We start from the raw sequence: 19,987 nt of genomic DNA on the forward strand, positions 1-19,987 counted from the left end.
CTTTGTTCTGTTCACCCTGTGGCAGCTCTGGCTTTTTGCCCTCTCTTGTTGTCACCCAATGGCAGCTCAGGGTCTCTTCCCCCTCTTTCCTGGTCATCTGATGGAAGCTCAGGCTCTCTGCCCCCTCTGTCCTGGTCATCTGATGGAAGCTCAGGCTCTCTGCCCCCTCTGTCCTGGTCATCTGATGGAAGCTCAGGCTCTCTGCCCCCTCTGTCCTGGTCATCTGATGGAAGCTCAGCCTCTCTGTCCCCTCTGTTCTGGTCGTCTGATGGAAGGTCAGGCTCTCTGCCCCCTCTGTCCTGGTCATCTGATGAAGCTCAGGCTCTCTGTCCCCTCTGTGCTGGTCATCTGATGGAAACTCAGGCTCTCTGCCCCCTCTGTCCTGGTCATCTGATGGAAGCTCAGGCTCTCTGCCCCCTCTGTCCTGGTCATCTGATGGAAGCTCAGGCTCTCTGTCCCCTCTGTCCTGGTCATCTGATGGAAGCTCAGGCTCTCTGCCCCTCTGTCCTGGTCATCTGATGGAAGCTCAGGCTCTCTGTCCCCTCTGTCCTGGTCATCTGATGGAAGCTCAGGCTCTCTGTCCCCTCTGTTCTGGTCATCTGATGGAAACTCAGGCTCTCTGCCCCCTCTGTCCTGGTCATCTGATGGAAGCTCAGGCTCTCTGTCCCCTCTGTCCTGGTCATCTGATGGAAGCTCAGGCTCTCTGTCCCCTCTGTCCTGGTCATCTGGTGGCAGCTCAGGCTCTCTGCCCCCTCTGTCCAGGTCATCTGATGGAAGCTCAGGCTCTCTGCCCCCTCTGTCCTGGTCATCTGATGGCAGCTCAGGCTCTCTGCCCCCTCTGTCCTGGTCATCTGATGGAAGCTAAGGCTCTTTGCTCCTTCTCTCCTGGTCACCCGATGGCAGCTTGGGCTCTCTATCGCGGTCATGGAGTGGCAGCTCGGTGCTCTGCCCAATCTGTCTTGGTCACCCCATGGCAGCTCTGGCTTTCTGCCCCCTCTCTCCTGGTCACCCAGTGGCAGCTCTGGCTTTCTGCCCCCTCTCTCCTGGTCACCCAGTGGCAGCTCTGGCTTTCTGCCCCCTCTCTCCTGGTCACCCAGTGGCAGCTCTGGCTTTCTGCCCCCTCTCTCCTGGTCACCCAGTGGCAGCTCTGGCTTTCTGCCCCCTCTCTCCTGGTCACCCAGTGGCAGCTCAGGCTCTCTGCCCCCTCTGTCCTGGTCATCTGATGGAAACTCAGGCTCTCTGCCCCCTCTGTCCTGGACATCTGATGGAAGCTTAGGCTCTCTGCCCCCTCTGTCCTGGTCATCTGATGGAAACTCAGGCTCTCTGCCCCTCTGTTCTGGTCATCTGATGGAAACTCAGGCTCTCTGCCCCCTCTGTCCTGGTCATCTGATGGAAGCTCAGGCTCTCTGTCCCCTCTGTCCTGGTCATCTGATGGAAGCTCAGGCTCTTTGTTCCTTCTCTCTTGGTCACCCGATAGCAGTTTGGGCTCTCTATCCTGGTCATAGATGGGGCAGCTCGATGCTCTGCCCCATCTGTCTTGGTCACCCCGTGGCAGCTCTGGCTTTCTGCCCCCTCTCTCCAGGTCACCCAGCAGAAGCTCAGGCTCTCTGTCGGCTCTGTTCTGGTCACTTGATGGCAGCTAAGGCTCTCTGCCCCCCCACCCCCCCCGGTCCTGGTCACCCGGTGGCAGCTCAGGCTCTCTGTCCCTTCAATCCTGGACACCTGAATCAAGGTCACGCTCTCTACCCCCTCTGTCCTGGACACCTGATCGCAGGTCAGGCTCTTTACCCCTTCTGTCTTGGACACCTGATGGCAGCTTACACTCTACCCCCTCTGTCCTGGTCTCCCGGTGACAGCTCGGGCTCTCTGCCCCCTCTGTCCTGGTCTCCCGGTGACAGCTCAGGCTCTCTGCCCCCTCTGTCCTGGTCTCCCGGTGACAGCTCAGGCTCTCTATCCCCTGGTCTCTATCCTGGTCTCTTGGTGACAGCTCGGGCTCTCTGTCCCCTCTGTCCTGTTCACCTGGTGGCAGCTCAGGCTCTCTGCCCCCTCTGTCCTGGTCACCCGGTGGCAGCTCAGGCTCTCTGCCCCCTCTGTCCTGGTCACCCGGTGGCAGCTCGGGATCTCTGCCCCCTCTGTCCTGGTCACTTGGTGACAGCTCAGGCTCTCTGCCCCCTCTGTCCTTGTCACCTGGTGACAGCTCGGGCTCTCTGCCCCCTCTGTCCTGGTCACCCGGTGGCAGCTCGGGCTCTCTGCCCCCTCTGTCCTGTTCACCTGGTGGCAGCTCAGGCTCTCTGCCCCCTCTGTCCTGGTCACCTGGTGGCAGCTCAGGCTCTCTGCCCCCTCTGTCCTGGTCATCTGATGGAAGCTCAGGCTCTCTGCCCCCTCTGTCCTGGTCACTTGGTGACAGCTTGGGATCTCTGCCCCCTCTGTCCTGGTCACTTGGTGACAGCTCGGGCTCTCTGCCCCCTCTGTCCTGGTCACCTGGTGACAGCTCGGGCTCTCTGCCCCCTCTGTCCTGGTCACCCGGTGGCAGCTCGGAATCTCTGCCCCCTCTGTCCTGGTCACCCGGTGGCAGCTCGGGGTCTCTGTTCCATCTGATAAATTTTGTCTCTTGCAGGGGAAAGAGATGCTGCTGGTGTTGGACGATGACTCTCTGAAGCTCTACGACTCCTCCGGGCAGACACTACTGCACTCACAGCCCATTGTCAGCATCCGTGTGTGGGGTGTGGGCCGCGATGATGGCAGGTAAGGGCCCGGTCATACTTCCTTTAACCCTTCCTTTAACCCTTCACTTCCCAGCTCTTTGCTTGCTAAACATTTTTCCTTCTCTTTTCTGCTGCTGATGGATACAGAGAGAGGTACAATATATATAGTGCGGGGGTGATGATGGTATGTAGGGTAGTGTATAATGTCTGACTCCTCTTCCTCCTCATGGCATGGGGTATATGTGATGCTGCGGTGATGATGATGATGGTATGTGGGGTAGTGTATGATGGCAGGGGGTGTATGTGATGATGGTATGTGGGGTAGTGTATGATGGCAGGGGGTGTATGTGATGCTGCGGTGATGATGATGGTATGCAGGGTAGTGTATGATGGCAGGGGGTGTATGTGATGATGGTATGTGGGGTAGTGTATGATGGCAGGGGGTGTATGTGATGCTGCGGTGATGATGATGGTATGCAGGGTAGTGTATGATGGCAGGGGGTGTATGTGATGCTGCGGTGATGATGATGATGATGGTATGCAGGGTAGTGTATGATGGCAGGGGGTGTATGTGATGCTGCGGTGATGATGGTATGTGGGGTAGTGTATGATGGCAGGGGGTGTATGTGATGATGGTATGTGGGGTAGTGTATGATGGCAGGGGGTGTATGTGATGATGGTATGTGGGGTAGTGTATGATGGCAGGGGGTGTATGTGATGATGGTATGTGGGGTAGTGTATGATGGCAGGGGGTGTATGTGATGCTGCGGTGATGATGATGGTATGCAGGGTAGTGTATGATGGCAGGGGGTGTATGTGATGCTGCGGTGATGATGATGATGATGGTATGCAGGGTAGTGTATGATGGCAGGGGGTGTATGTGATGCTGCGGTGATGATGATGGTATGCAGGGTAGTGTATGATGGCAGGGGGTGTATGTGATGCTGCGGTGATGATGATGGTATGCAGGGTAGTGTATGATGGCAGGGGGTGTATGTGATGCTGCAGTGATGATGATGATGATGGTATGTGGGGTAGTGTATGATGGCAGGGGGTGTATGTGATGCTGCGGTGATGATGATGATGGTATGCAGGGTAGTGTATGATGGCAGGGGGTGTATGTGATGCTGCAGTGATGATGATGATGATGGTATGTGGGGTAGTGTATGATGGCAGGGGGTGTATGTGATGCTGCAGTGATGATGATGATGATGGTATGTGGGGTAGTGTATGATGGCAGGGGGTGTATGTGATGCTGCGGTGATGATGGTATGTGGGGTAGTGTATGATGGCAGGGGGTGTATGTGATGATGGTATGTGGGGTAGTGTATGATGGCAGGGGGTGTATGTGATGATGGTATGTGGGGTAGTGTATGATGGCAGGGGGTGTATGTGATGATGGTATGCAGGGTAGTGTATGATGGCAGGGGGTGTATGTGATGCTGCGGTGATGATGATGATGATGATGATGGTATGTGGGGTAGTGTATGATGGCAGGGGGTGTATGTGATGATGGTATGTGGGGTAGTGTATGATGGCAGGGGGTGTATGTGATGCTGCGGTGATGATGATGATGGTATGTGGGGTAGTGTATGATGGCAGGGGGTGTATGTGATGATGGTATGTGGGGTAGTGTATGATGGCAGGGGGTGTATGTGATGATGGTATGTGGGGTAGTGTATGATGGCAGGGGGTGTATGTGATGATGGTATGTGGGGTAGTGTATGATGGCAGGGGGTGTATGTGATGCTGCGGTGATGATGATGATGATGGTATGCAGGGTAGTGTATGATGGCAGGGGGTGTATGTGATGCTGCGGTGATGATGATGGTATGTGGGGTAGTGTATGATGGCAGGGGGTGTATGTGATGCTGCGGTGATGATGATGATGGTATGTGGGGTAGTGTATGATGGCAGGGGGTGTATGTGATGCTGCGGTGATGATGATGATGGTATGCAGGGTAGTGTATGATGGCAGGGGGTGTATGTGATGCTGCGGTGATGATGATGGTATGCAGGGTAGTGTGTGATGGCAGGGGGTGTATGTGATGCTGCGGTGATGATGATGATGATGGTATGTGGGGTAGTGTGTGATGGCAGGGGGTGTATGTGATGCTGCGGTGATGATGATGATGATGGTATGTGGGGTAGTGTATGATGGCAGGGGGTGTATGTGATGCTGCGGTGATGATGATGGTATGCAGGGTAGTGTATGATGGCAGGGGGTGTATGTGATGCTGCAGTGATGATGATGGTATGCAGGGTAGTGTATGATGGCAGGGGGTGTATGTGATGCTGCGGTGATGATGATGATGGTATGTGGGGTAGTGTATGATGGCAGGGGGTGTATGTGATGCTGCGGTGATGATGATGATGGTATGCAGGGTAGTGTATGATGGCAGGGGGTGTATGTGATGCTGCGGTGATGATGATGATGGTATGTGGGGTAGTGTATGATGGCAGGGGGTGTATGTGATGCTGCGGTGATGATGATGATGGTATGTGGGGTAGTGTATGATGGCAGGGGGTGTATGTGATGCTGCGGTGATGATGATGATGGTATGTGGGGTAGTGTATGATGGCAGGGGGTGTATGTGATGCTGCGGTGATGATGATGATGGTATGTGGGGTAGTGTATGATGGCAGGGGGTGTATGTGATGCTGCGGTGATGATGATGATGGTATGTGGGGTAGTGTATGATGGCAGGGGGTGTATGTGATGCTGCGGTGATGATGATGGTATGCAGGGTAGTGTATGATGGCAGGGGGTGTATGTGATGCTGCGGTGATGATGATGATGGTATGTGGGGTAGTGTATGATGGCAGGGGGTGTATGTGATGCTGCGGTGATGATGATGGTATGCAGGGTAGTGTATGATGGCAGGGGGTGTATGTGATGCTGCGGTGATGATGATGATGGTATGTGGGGTAGTGTATGATGGCAGGGGGTGTATGTGATGCTGCGGTGATGATGATGATGGTATGTGGGGTAGTGTATGATGGCAGGGGGTGTATGTGATGCTGCGGTGATGATGATGGTATGCAGGGTAGTGTATGATGGCAGGGGGTGTATGTGATGATGGTATGTGGGGTAGTGTATGATGGCAGGGGGTGTATGTGATGCTGCGGTGATGATGATGGTATGTGGGGTAGTGTATGATGGCAGGGGGTGTATGTGATGCTGCGGTGATGATGATGATGGTATGCAGGGTAGTGTATGATGGCAGGGGGTGTATGTGATGCTGCGGTGATGATGATGATGGTATGTGGGGTAGTGTATGATGGCAGGGGGTGTATGTGATGCTGCGGTGATGATGATGGTATGCAGGGTAGTGTATGATGGCAGGGGGTGTATGTGATGCTGCGGTGATGATGATGATGGTATGTGGGGTAGTGTATGATGGCAGGGGGTGTATGTGATGCTGCGGTGATGATGATGATGGTATGTGGGGTAGTGTATGATGGCAGGGGGTGTATGTGATGCTGCGGTGATGATGATGGTATGCAGGGTAGTGTATGATGGCAGGGGGTGTATGTGATGCTGCGGTGATGATGATGATGGTATGCAGGGTAGTGTATGATGGCAGGGGGTGTATGTGATGCTGCGGTGATGATGATGATGGTATGTGGGGTAGTGTATGATGGCAGGGGGTGTATGTGATGCTGCGGTGATGATGATGGTATGCAGGGTAGTGTATGATGGCAGGGGGTGTATGTGATGCTGCAGTGATGATGATGGTATGCAGGGTAGTGTATGATGGCAGGGGGTGTATGTGATGCTGCGGTGATGATGATGATGGTATGTGGGGTAGTGTATGATGGCAGGGGGTGTATGTGATGATGTGGTGATGATGATGATGGTATGTGGGGTAGTGTATGATGGCAGGGGGTGTATGTGATGCTGCAGTGATGATGATGGTATGCAGGGTAGTGTATGATGGCAGGGGGTGTATGTGATGCTGCGGTGATGATGATGATGATGGTATGCAGGGTAGTGTATGATGGCAGGGGGTGTATGTGATGCTGCAGTGATGATGATGATGGTATGTGGGGTAGTGTATGATGGCAGGGGGTGTATGTGATGCTGCAGTGATGATGATGATGGTATGCAGGGTAGTGTATGATGGCAGGGGGTGTATGTGATGCTGCGGTGATGATGATGATGGTATGTGGGGTAGTGTATGATGGCAGGGGGTGTATGTGATGCTGCAGTGATGATGATGGTATGCAGGGTAGTGTATGATGGCAGGGGGTGTATGTGATGCTGCGGTGATGATGATGATGATGGTATGTGGGGTAGTGTATGATGGCAGGGGGTGTATGTGATGCTGCGGTGATGATGATGATGGTATGTGGGGTAGTGTATGATGGCAGGGGGTGTATGTGATGCTGCGGTGATGATGATGATGGTATGTGGGGTAGTGTATGATGGCAGGGGGTGTATGTGATGCTGCGGTGATGATGATGATGGTATGCAGGGTAGTGTATGATGGCAGGGGGTGTATGTGATGCTGCGGTGATGATGATGGTATGTGGGGTAGTGTATGATGGCAGGGGGTGTATGTGATGATGGTATGTGGGGTAGTGTATAATGGCAGGGGGTGTATGTGATGATGGTATGCAGGGTAGTGTATGATGGCAGGGGGTGTATGTGATGCTGCGGTGATGATGATGATGATGATGGTATGTGGGGTAGTGTATGATGGCAGGGGGTGTATGTGATGATGGTATGCAGGGTAGTGTATGATGGCAGGGGGTGTATGTGATGCTGCGGTGATGATGATGATGATGATGGTATGTGGGGTAGTGTATGATGGCAGGGGGTGTATGTGATGATGGTATGTGGGGTAGTGTATGATGGCAGGGGGTGTATGTGATGATGGTATGTGGGGTAGTGTATAATGGCAGGGGGTGTATGTGATGATGGTATGCAGGGTAGTGTATGATGGCAGGGGGTGTATGTGATGCTGCGGTGATGATGATGATGGTATGTGGGGTAGTGTATGATGGCAGGGGGTGTATGTGATGCTGCAGTGATGATGATGGTATGCAGGGTAGTGTATGATGGCAGGGGGTGTATGTGATGCTGCGGTGATGATGATGATGGTATGTGGGGTAGTGTATGATGGCAGGGGGTGTATGTGATGCTGCAGTGATGATGATGATGGTATGCAGGGTAGTGTATGATGGCAGGGGGTGTATGTGATGCTGCGGTGATGATGATGATGGTATGTGGGGTAGTGTATGATGGCAGGGGGTGTATGTGATGCTGCAGTGATGATGATGGTATGCAGGGTAGTGTATGATGGCAGGGGGTGTATGTGATGATGGTATGCAGGGTAGTGTATGATGGCAGGGGGTGTATGTGATGCTGCAGTGATGATGATGGTATGCAGGGTAGTGTATGATGGCAGGGGGTGTATGTGATGCTGCGGTGATGATGATGATGATGGTATGTGGGGTAGTGTATGATGGCAGGGGGTGTATGTGATGCTGCGGTGATGATGATGATGGTATGTGGGGTAGTGTATGATGGCAGGGGGTGTATGTGATGCTGCGGTGATGATGATGATGGTATGTGGGGTAGTGTATGATGGCAGGGGGTGTATGTGATGCTGCGGTGATGATGATGATGGTATGCAGGGTAGTGTATGATGGCAGGGGGTGTATGTGATGCTGCGGTGATGATGATGGTATGTGGGGTAGTGTATGATGGCAGGGGGTGTATGTGATGATGGTATGTGGGGTAGTGTATAATGGCAGGGGGTGTATGTGATGATGGTATGCAGGGTAGTGTATGATGGCAGGGGGTGTATGTGATGCTGCGGTGATGATGATGATGATGATGGTATGTGGGGTAGTGTATGATGGCAGGGGGTGTATGTGATGATGGTATGCAGGGTAGTGTATGATGGCAGGGGGTGTATGTGATGCTGCGGTGATGATGATGATGATGATGGTATGTGGGGTAGTGTATGATGGCAGGGGGTGTATGTGATGATGGTATGTGGGGTAGTGTATGATGGCAGGGGGTGTATGTGATGATGGTATGTGGGGTAGTGTATAATGGCAGGGGGTGTATGTGATGATGGTATGCAGGGTAGTGTATGATGGCAGGGGGTGTATGTGATGCTGCGGTGATGATGATGATGATGATGGTATGTGGGGTAGTGTATGATGGCAGGGGGTGTATGTGATGATGGTATGCAGGGTAGTGTATGATGGCAGGGGGTGTATGTGATGCTGCGGTGATGATGATGATGATGATGGTATGTGGGGTAGTGTATGATGGCAGGGGGTGTATGTGATGATGGTATGTGGGGTAGTGTATGATGGCAGGGGGTGTATGTGATGATGGTATGTGGGGTAGTGTATGATGGCAGGGGGTGTATGTGATGATGGTATGCAGGGTAGTGTATGATGGCAGGGGGTGTATGTGATGCTGCGGTGATGATGATGATGGTATGTGGGGTAGTGTATGATGGCAGGGGGTGTATGTGATGCTGCGGTGATGATGATGATGGTATGCAGGGTAGTGTATGATGGCAGGGGGTGTATGTGATGCTGCGGTGATGATGATGATGGTATGTGGGGTAGTGTATGATGGCAGGGGGTGTATGTGATGCTGCGGTGATGATGATGATGGTATGTGGGGTAGTGTATGATGGCAGGGGGTGTATGTGATGCTGCAGTGATGATGATGGTATGCAGGGTAGTGTATGATGGCAGGGGGTGTATGTGATGATGGTATGCAGGGTAGTGTATGATGGCAGGGGGTTTATGTGATGCTGCGGTGATGATGATGATGGTATGTGGGGTAGTGTATGATGGCAGGGGGTGTATGTGATGCTGCGGTGATGATGATGGTATGCAGGGTAGTGTATGATGGCAGGGGGTGTATGTGATGCTGCAGTGATGATGATGGTATGTGGGGTAGTGTATGATGGCAGGGGGTGTATGTGATGCTGCGGTGATGATGATGATGATGGTATGTGGGGTAGTGTATGATGGCAGGGGGTGTATGTGATGCCGCGGTGATGATGATGATGGTATGTGGGGTAGTGTATGATGGCAGGGGGTGTATGTGATGATGGTATGTGGGGTAGTGTATGATGGCAGGGGGTGTATGTGATGATGGTATGTGGGGTAGTGTATGATGGCAGGGGGTGTATGTGATGCTGCGGTGATGATGATGATGGTATGTGGGGTAGTGTATGATGGCAGGGGGTGTATGTGATGATGGTATGTGGGGTAGTGTATGATGGCAGGGGGTGTATGTGATGATGGTATGTGGGGTAGTGTATGATGGCAGGGGGTGTATGTGATGGTGGTATGTGGGGTAGTGTATGATGGCAGGGGGTGTATGTGATGCTGCGGTGATGATGATGGTATGTGGGGTAGTGTATGATGGCAGCGGGTGTATGTGATGCTGCGGTGATGATGATGATGGTATGTGGGGTAGTGTATGATGGCAGGGGGTGTATGTGATGCTGCGGTGATGATGATGATGGTATGTGGGGTAGTGTATGATGGCAGGGGGTGTATGTGATGCTGCGGTGATGATGATGGTATGCAGGGTAGTGTATGATGGCAGGGGGTGTATGTGATGCTGCGGTGATGATGATGATGGTATGTGGGGTAGTGTATGATGGCAGGGGGTGTATGTGATGCTGCAGTGATGATGATGATGGTATGTGGGGTAGTGTATGATGGCAGGGGGTGTATGTGATGATGGTATGTGGGGTAGTGTATGATGGCAGGGGGTGTATGTGATGATGGTATGTGGGGTAGTGTATGATGGCAGGGGGTGTATGTGATGCTGCGGTGATGATGATGATGATGGTATGCAGGGTAGTGTATGATGGCAGGGGGTGTATGTGATGCTGCAGTGATGATGATGGTATGCAGGGTAGTGTATGATGGCAGGGGGTGTATGTGATGCTGCGGTGATGATGATGATGATGGTATGTGGGGTAGTGTATGATGGCAGGGGGTGTATGTGATGCTGCGGTGATGATGATGATGGTATGCAGGGTAGTGTATGATGGCAGGGGGTGTATGTGATGCTGCGGTGATGATGATGATGATGGTATGCAGGGTAGTGTATGATGGCAGGGGGTGTATGTGATGCTGCGGTGATGATGATGGTATGCAGGGTAGTGTATGATGGCAGGGGGTGTATGTGATGCTGCGGTGATGATGATGATGGTATGTGGGGTAGTGTATGATGGCAGGGGGTGTATGTGATGCTGCGGTGATGATGATGGTATGCAGGGTAGTGTATGATGGCAGGGGGTGTATGTGATGCTGCGGTGATGATGATGATGATGGTATGTGGGGTAGTGTATGATGGCAGGGGGTGTATGTGATGCTGCGGTGATGATGATGATGGTATGTGGGGTAGTGTATGATGGCAGGGGGTGTATGTGATGATGGTATGCAGGGTAGTGTATGATGGCAGGGGGTGTATGTGATGCTGCAGTGATGATGATGGTATGTGGGGTAGTGTATGATGGCAGGGGGTGTATGTGATGCTGCGGTGATGATGATGATGATGATGGTATGTGGGGTAGTGTATAATGGCAGGGGGTGTATGTGATGATGGTATGCAGGGTAGTGTATGATGGCAGGGGGTGTATGTGATGCTGCGGTGATGATGATGATGATGATGGTATGTGGGGTAGTGTATGATGGCAGGGGGTGTATGTGATGATGGTATGCAGGGTAGTGTATGATGGCAGGGGGTGTATGTGATGATGGTATGCAGGGTAGTGTATGATGGCAGGGGGTGTATGTGATGCTGCGGTGATGATGATGATGGTATGTGGGGTAGTGTATGATGGCAGGGGGTGTATGTGATGCTGCGGTGATGATGATGATGATGATGGTATGTGGGGTAGTGTATGATGGCAGGGGGTGTATGTGATGATGGTATGCAGGGTAGTGTATGATGGCAGGGGGTGTATGTGATGCTGCGGTGATGATGATGATGGTATGTGGGGTAGTGTATGATGGCAGGGGGTGTATGTGATGCTGCAGTGATGATGATGGTATGCAGGGTAGTGTATGATGGCAGGGGGTGTATGTGATGCTGCGGTGATGATGATGATGGTATGTGGGGTAGTGTATGATGGCAGGGGGTGTATGTGATGCTGCGGTGATGATGATGATGATGGTATGTGGGGTAGTGTATGATGGCAGGGGGTGTATGTGATGATGGTATGTGGGGTAGTGTATGATGGCAGGGGGTGTATGTGATGCTGCGGTGATAATGATGATGATGGTATGTGGGGTAGTGTATGATGGCAGGGGGTGTATGTGATGATGGTATGTGGGGTAGTGTATGATGGCAGGGGGTGTATGTGATGCTGCGGTGATGATGATGATGATGGTATGTGGGGTAGTGTATGATGGCAGGGGGTGTATGTGATGATGGTATGTGGGGTAGTGTATGATGGCAGGGGGTGTATGTGATGCTGCGGTGATAATGATGATGATGGTATGCAGGGTAGTGTATGATGGCAGGGGGTGTATGTGATGCTGCGGTGATGATGATGATGGTATGTGGGGTAGTGTATGATGGCAGGGGGTGTATGTGATGCTGCGGTGATGATGATGGTATGTGGGGTAGTGTATGATGGCAGGGGGTGTATGTGATGATGGTATGTGGGGTAGTGTATGATGGCAGGGGGTGTATGTGATGCTGCGGTGATGATGATGATGGTATGTGGGGTAGTGTATGATGGCAGGGGGTGTATGTGATGCTGCGGTGATGATGATGATGCTGGTATGTGGGGTAGTGTATGATTGCAGGGGGGTATGTGATGCTGCGGTGATGATGATGATGGTATGTGGGGTAGTGTATGATGGCAGGGGGTGTATGTGATGCTGCGGTGATGATGATGGTATGTGGGGTAGTGTATGATGGCAGGGGGTGTATGTGATGCTGCGGTGATGATGATGATGGTATGTGGGGTAGTGTATGATGGCAGGGGGTGTATGTGATGCTGCGGTGATTATGATGGTATGCAGGGTAGTGTATGATGGCAGGGGGTGTATGTGATGCTGCAGTGATGATGATGGTATGCAGGGTAGTGTATGATGGCAGGGGGTGTATGTGATGCTGCGGTGATGATGATGATGATGGTATGTGGGGTAGTGTATGATGGCAGGGGGTGTATGTGATGATGGTATGTGGGGTAGTGTATGATGGCAGGGGGTGTATGTGATGCTGCGGTGATGATGATGATGGTATGTGGGGTAGTGTATGATGGCAGGGGGTGTATGTGATGCTGCGGTGATGATGATGATGATGGTATGTGGGGTAGTGTATGATGGCAGGGGGTGTATGTGATGATGGTATGTGGGGTAGTGTATGATGGCAGGGGGTGTATGTGATGCTGCGGTGATGATGATGATGGTATGCAGGGTAGTGTATGATGGCAGGGGGTGTATGTGATGCTGCGGTGATGATGATGATGGTATGTGGGGTAGTGTATGATGGCAGGGGGTGTATGTGATGCTGCGGTGATGATGATGGTATGTGGGGTAGTGTATGATGGCAGGGGGTGTATGTGATGCTGCGGTGATGATGATGATGGTATGTGGGGTAGTGTATGATGGCAGGGGGTGTATGTGATGATGGTATGTGGGGTAGTGTATGATGGCAGGGGGTGTATGTGATGCTGCGGTGATGATGATGGTATGTGGGGTAGTGTATGATGGCAGGGGGTGTATGTGATGCTGCGGTGATGATGATGATGGTATGTGGGGTAGTGTATGATGGCAGGGGGTGTATGTGATGCTGCGGTGATGATGATGATGGTATGTGGGGTAGTGTATGATGGCAGGGGGTGTATGTGATGATGGTATGCAGGGTAGTGTATGATGGCAGGGGGTGTATGTGATGCTGCGGTGATGATGATGATGGTATGTGGGGTAGTGTATGATGGCAGGGGGTGTATGTGATGCTGCGGTGATGATGATGATGGTATGTGGGGTAGTGTATGATGGCAGGGGGTGTATGTGATGATGGTATGCAGGGTAGTGTATGATGGCAGGGGGTGTATGTAATGCTGCGGTGATGATGATGATGGTATGTGGGGTAGTGTATGATGGCAGGGGGTGTATGTGATGCTGCGGTGATGATGATGATGATGGTATGCAGGGTAGTGTATGATGGCAGGGGGTGTATGTGATGCTGCGGTGATGATGATGATGGTATGTGGGGTAGTGTATGATGGCAGGGGGTGTATGTGATGCTGCGGTGATGATGATGGTATGTGGGGTAGTGTATGATGGCAGGGGGTGTATGTGATGCTGCGGTGATGATGATGATGGTATGTGGGGTAGTGTATGATGGCAGGGGGTGTATGTGATGCTGCGGTGATGATGATGATGGTATGTGGGGTAGTGTAAGATGGCAGGGGGTGTATGTGATGCTGCGGTGATGATGATGATGATGGTATGCAGGGTAGTGTATGATGGCAGGGGGTGTATGTGATGCTGCGGTGATGATGATGATGGTATGTGGGGTAGTGTATGATGGCAGGGGGTGTATGTGATGATGGTATGTGGGGTAGTGTATGATGGCAGGGGGTGTATGTGATGATGGTATGTGGGGTAGTGTATGATGGCAGGGGGTGTATGTGATGATGGTATGTGGGGTAGTGTATGATGGCAGGGGGTGTATGTGATGCTGCAGTGATGATGATGATGGTATGTGGGGTAGTGTATGATGGCAGGGGGTGTATGTGATGCTGCGGTGATGATGATGATGGTATGCAGGGTAGTGTATGATGGCAGGGGGTGTATGTGATGCTGCGGTGATGATGATGATGGTATGTGGGGTAGTGTATGATGGCAGGGGGTGTATGTGATGATGGTATGTGGGGTAGTGTATGATGGCAGGGGGTGTATGTGATGCTGCGGTGATGATGATGATGGTATGTGGGGTAGTGTATGATGGCAGGGGGTGTATGTGATGCTGCGGTGATGATGATGATGATGGTATGCAGGGTAGTGTATGATGGCAGGGGGTGTATGTGATGATGGTATGTGGGGTAGTGTATGATGGCAGGGGGTGTATGTGATGATGGTATGTGAGGTAGTGTATGATGGCAGGGGGTGTATGTGATGATGGTATGTGGGGTAGTGTATGATGGCAGGGGGTGTATGCGATGCTGCGGTGATGATGATGATGATGGTATGTGGGGTAGTGTATGATGGCAGGGGGTGTATGCGATGCTGCGGTGATGATGATGATGGTATGTGGGGTAGTGTATGATGGCAGGGGGTGTATGTGATGATGGTATGTGGGGTAGTGTATGATGGCAGGGGGTGTATGTGATGATGGTATGTGGGGTAGTGTATGATGGCAGGGGGTGTATGTGATGATGGTATGTGGGGTAGTGTATGATGGCAGGGGGTGTATGTGATGATGGTATGTGGGGTAGTGTATGATGGCAGGGGGTGTATGTGATGCTGCGGTGATGATGATGATGATGATGGTATGTGGGGTAGTGTATGATGGCAGGGGGTGTATGTGATGATGGTATGTGGGGTAGTGTATGATGGCAGGGGGTGTATGTGATGCTGCGGTGATGATGATGATGGTATGTGGGGTAGTGTATGATGGCAGGGGGTGTATGTGATGCTGCGGTGATGATGATGATGGTATGTGGGGTAGTGTATGATGGCAGGGGGTGTATGTGATGATGGTATGCAGGGTAGTGTATGATGGCAGGGGGTGTATGTGATGCTGCGGTGATGATGATGATGGTATGTGGGGTAGTGTATGATGGCAGGGGGTGTATGTGATGCTGCGGTGATGATGATGATGGTATGTGGGGTAGTGTATGATGGCAGGGGGTGTATGTGATGCTGCGGTGATGATGATGATGATGGTATGCAGGGTAGTGTATGATGGCAGGGGGTGTATGTGATGCTGCGGTGATGATGATGATGGTATGTGGGGTAGTGTATGATGGCAGGGGGTGTATGTGATGCTGCGGTGATGATGATGGTATGTGGGGTAGTGTATGATGGCAGGGGGTGTATGTGATGCTGCGGTGATGATGATGATGGTATGCGGGGTAGTGTATGATGGCAGGGGGTGTATGTGATGCTGCGGTGATGATGATGATGGTATGCAGGGTAGTGTATGATGACAGGGGGTGTATGTGATGCTGCGGTGATGATGATGATGATGGTATGCAGGGTAGTGTATGATGGCAGGGGGTGTATGTGATGATGGTATGTGGGGTAGTGTATGATGGCAGGGGGTGTATGTGATGATGGTATGCAGGGTAGTGTATGATGGCAGGGGGTGTATGTGATGCTGCGGTGATGATGATGATGGTATGTGGGGTAGTGTATGATGGCAGGGGGTGTATGTGATGCTGCGGTGATGATGATGATGGTATGTGGGGTAGTGTATGATGGCAGGGGGTGTATGTGATGCTGCGGTGATGATGATGGTATGCAGGGTAGTGTATGATGCTTCTATCTCATCTTCATCACAGGGACTTTGCCTACGTAGCCAGGGACAAGCTGACGCAGCTGTTGAAGTGTCACGTGTTCCGATGTGAGCAGCCGGCCAAGGCCATAGCGACGGGTCTGCACAGCGTCTGCTCCCGGGTAGGTCCTCTATGTGTGATTGGGGGCAGAGGGTCTTCAAGACGACTTCAGGGTCTTCCATAATTCTCATGTTATCACCTGCAGATAATGGCTGAAAGACGGACGACCCGATCCCTCATGGACAGCCTGTTCCTGGAACAGTCCCGGATGGTAGACGTCCCCTTCCAAGGTCAGGGTCCAACTCGCCTCATGTCGGCAGACCTCGAGCACAGGCAGTCACTCAGCTTTCCAAGAGTCCTGACTGATATGTTTACCCACCCGAACTGCAGCATAGCAGATAGGACAGGTTGTTGGAAAGCTGAGTGACATCTGTGTAGGGGCAATAATGTAGTCGTAGTCTGATCAGTAGGGGAGGGGGCAATATATTTCTGGATCTCATTTTATATTTCTTCATCTGCTTCCTGTAGAGTTTCCAGTTCCTAAGAATGAACTTGTCCAGCGCTTCCAGGTCATGTACCTGGGGAACGTGTCAGTCGTTAAACCAGTGGGTAAGTCCTGACTTGTACCTACCTGATCTGTGGCACTACGGATGATTGGTGGCGTCTGACATTGCTCCTGTGTCATCCTGTAGGAATGGAGGTAATTAATAACACCCTGCAGACTGCGCTGAGCACTGACCGCGCCAACTGGACTCCCGTCATTGTCAACGTGGCCTCCGCCACTGTCACAGTCCTGCACCAGCAGGTAGGGTCTCTGTGGTGGTCCCTGCTCTCTCCTCATTGGCTCTGAGATGTCACATGACTTCCACTCTTGCATTTCTTTCCAGACAGAGGAGACGCTCAGCGAGTGCCGTGTCCGGTTCCTCTCCTTCATGGGGGTGGGCCGTGACGTTCATAGTTTCGCTTTCATCATGGCAGAAGCCCCAGGTATCTTCATCTGCCACATGTTCTGGTGCGAACCCAACGCTGCTCACCTGTCTGAGGCTGTCCAGGCCGCCTGCATGGTAAGTGTCAGAAGCGTAGACCCCCAGGCAGCCCCCATGCACACAGCAGCCCCCCCCCCCACCAGAGGGACTCTTAATGCACGCAGCAGCCCCCCACCAGAGGGACTCTTAATGCACACAGCAGCTCCCACTAGAGGGAATCTTATTGCATGCAGCAGCCCCCCACTAGGAGTCTTGTAATGCATGCAGCAGCCCCCAACCATAGGGAATCATATTACATGTAGCAGCCCCCCTTCCCACTAGAAGGGCTCGTAATTCATGCAGCAGCCCCCCACTAGGAGTCTTGTAATGCATGCAGCAGCCCCCAACCATTGGGAATCATATTACATGCAGCAGCCCCCAACCATAGGGAATCATATTACATGCAGCAGCCCCCAACCATAGGGAATCATATTACATGCAGCAGCCCCCCTTCCCACTAGAAGGGCTCGTAATTCATGCAGCAGCCCCCCACTAGGAGTCTTGTAATGCATGCAGCAGCCCCCAACCATTGGGAATCATATTACATGCAGCAGCCCCCAGCCATAGGGAATCATATTACATGCAGCAGCCCCCAACCATAGGGAATCATATTACATGCAGCAGCCCCCCTTCCAACTAGAAGGGCTCGTAATTCATGCAGCAGCCTCTCACAAGGAGTCTTGTAATGCATGCAGTAGCCCCCCACTAGGAGTCTTGTAACGCACCCAGCAAACACCCCCCACTAGGAGTCTCGTAATGCACCCAGCAAACACCCCCCACTAGGAGTCTTGTAATGCATGCAGCAGCCCCCCACTAGGATTCTTGTAATGCACCCAGCAAACACCCCCCACTAGGAGTCTCGTAATGCACCCAGCAAACACCCCCCACTAGGAGTCTCGTAATGCATGCAGCAGCCCCCCACTAGGAGTCTCGTAATGCATGCAGCAGCCCCCCACTAGGAGTCTCGTAATGCACCCAGCAAACACCCCCCACTAGGAGTCTCGTAATGCATGCAGCAGCCCCCCACTAGGAGTCTCGTAATGCACCCAGCAAACACCCCCGCACACACACACACACACCAGAGAAGTATAAGGGGCCTTGTAGTGATCCCCTACGTGTGACCATCCCTCTGCCCCCCTCTATTGCTGATGGTACCTTCATTTCCTGCAGTTGCGATATCAGAAGTGCTTAGACGCGCGGCCTCAGACTGTCTCCTGCCTGCCCACACCTCCGGCTGACTCGGTGGCCCGCCGGGTTGGGTCCAGTGTACGAAGAGGAGTGCAGTCCCTGCTCGGCTCCTTCAAAACCAAGCGTCCTGGGGGACAAACTCCTTGACTGTCCGTGACTTCTGCCCTCGCCCTGCGTTGTTTGCCCGTCTCTCTCCGTGGGGGCAGCATGTATGTGCGTTAGTCTTGTTTCCCGCTTCTTCAAGAGCAGAAAGACGCTCCAGTGATTGGGTTACCTCTGGATTACTGGGACCCTCACTTTATTGAGGCCTTATGAAGAGCAATAAGGCATCAGATAACTGCCAGGGGGTGGGAGTCCATTATTGTGCTTGTGTAGATAACGTGTCTGTGTGGTGTAACGTCTAACACATAAATATCAGTCGTACATAGCCTGACCATTCCCGGGCCGTCTCCTCTACTCTTCCCTTGTCGTGATCCTGGAGCACAGTGTCCGCCGGCCGTCGTCCTGAGCTCCTTCCTTCCAGCCTCTTGAATTGGAGCAGAAGATCGGCCTCTCTTGTGGTTCCCGCACATTGGAGGTTGTGTCATCTGATGGACCAGAACAGGATCTAGAGACCAGTAATATGGCAGGCTTCACTGGTAACCACCAATCCCCCAATGTCTGACATCTGCTTCAGGACGTTAGTGATCGGCAGGATGCGTCGGGCTAACACTCTCATCTCGCTATGACTGGTGGATAACACTAGATCATGTAGCTGCTACTCTGTGTGTGATAACACTATACTTGATATAAGGAAACCCTACTCATCTCTGTTGCTTGTGTGTCCCTCAATGTGGATGAAAGTGTCGTCGTGTTCTCGGTCCATGGTGGTGGGCAATGTGTGACGTATTTATTCTACCACCTTCTCTTTTTTTATATAATTTAATATTTTAGATATTGATTTTGGGACTCGAGCTTGAAGGTGAGAGCAGGTTCTGAGAAGGTTTGATCCTGCTGATCCCTCCACTCTGTCTGGAGGCGCACGTTGGTCGTACACGCTCGTACCTTGTGTGGGACTGGTTCATGTAATGGATATGCTTGTGTATGTCTGGCTGCTGGATGACTGGTGGACGGGCTCATGTATGAACGTTGTGTGACTTCCCTGGCAGCTGATCCTCTATGTGCAGTTCTGTCATTGTTAACACTATCTACTCCGGGACACTTTATCTGTTGTATCCAATCTACTGAAATAAAGGCCTAACCTGACAGATATGTAACGTGTGGTCTCTACCTGTAGACTCGTATCTTTTGCCCACATTACAGAGCGCTCTTCCTGGACTTCCCACTAGGGACACTGTTTGATAGTCTTCTAATGTAAATGAAATCTAGAAGGTGACCACCGAATGCTGAAAGATTGAGGAAGAAAGACATCAAGCCAACTCTAGTATATACAACTGTCACCAGTGCTCGTCATATACAGTCATCTACCAGGTCACCAGTGCTCGTCATATACAGTCATCTACCAGGTCACCGGTGCTCGTCATATACAGCCATCTACCAGGTCACCGGTGCT

General features: G+C 52.0%; 1 protein-coding gene across 2 annotated transcripts in view; it reads left to right on the top strand.

The window, feature by feature from the left end:
• APBB1 (amyloid beta precursor protein binding family B member 1) overlaps positions 1–19,686 on the top strand; it is a 38,366-nt gene extending 18,680 nt beyond the window's left edge. For both annotated transcript variants that reach the window (XM_072133585.1, XM_072133586.1), the window contains exons 8-14: positions 2,618–2,745; positions 16,229–16,343; positions 16,428–16,512; positions 16,751–16,831; positions 16,915–17,027; positions 17,110–17,286; positions 18,418–19,686. In XM_072133585.1, coding sequence (XP_071989686.1) covers positions 2,618–2,745; positions 16,229–16,343; positions 16,428–16,512; positions 16,751–16,831; positions 16,915–17,027; positions 17,110–17,286; positions 18,418–18,582 — 864 coding nt within the window. In that variant the 3' untranslated portion in view covers positions 18,583–19,686. The remainder of the gene's footprint in view (positions 1–2,617; positions 2,746–16,228; positions 16,344–16,427; positions 16,513–16,750; positions 16,832–16,914; positions 17,028–17,109; positions 17,287–18,417) is intronic.
• The last annotated feature ends 301 nt before the right edge of the window (positions 19,687–19,987 follow it).

Source organism: Engystomops pustulosus, chromosome 2, assembly GCF_040894005.1.
Source record: "Engystomops pustulosus chromosome 2, aEngPut4.maternal, whole genome shotgun sequence".
NCBI lineage: Eukaryota > Metazoa > Chordata > Amphibia > Anura > Leptodactylidae > Engystomops > Engystomops pustulosus.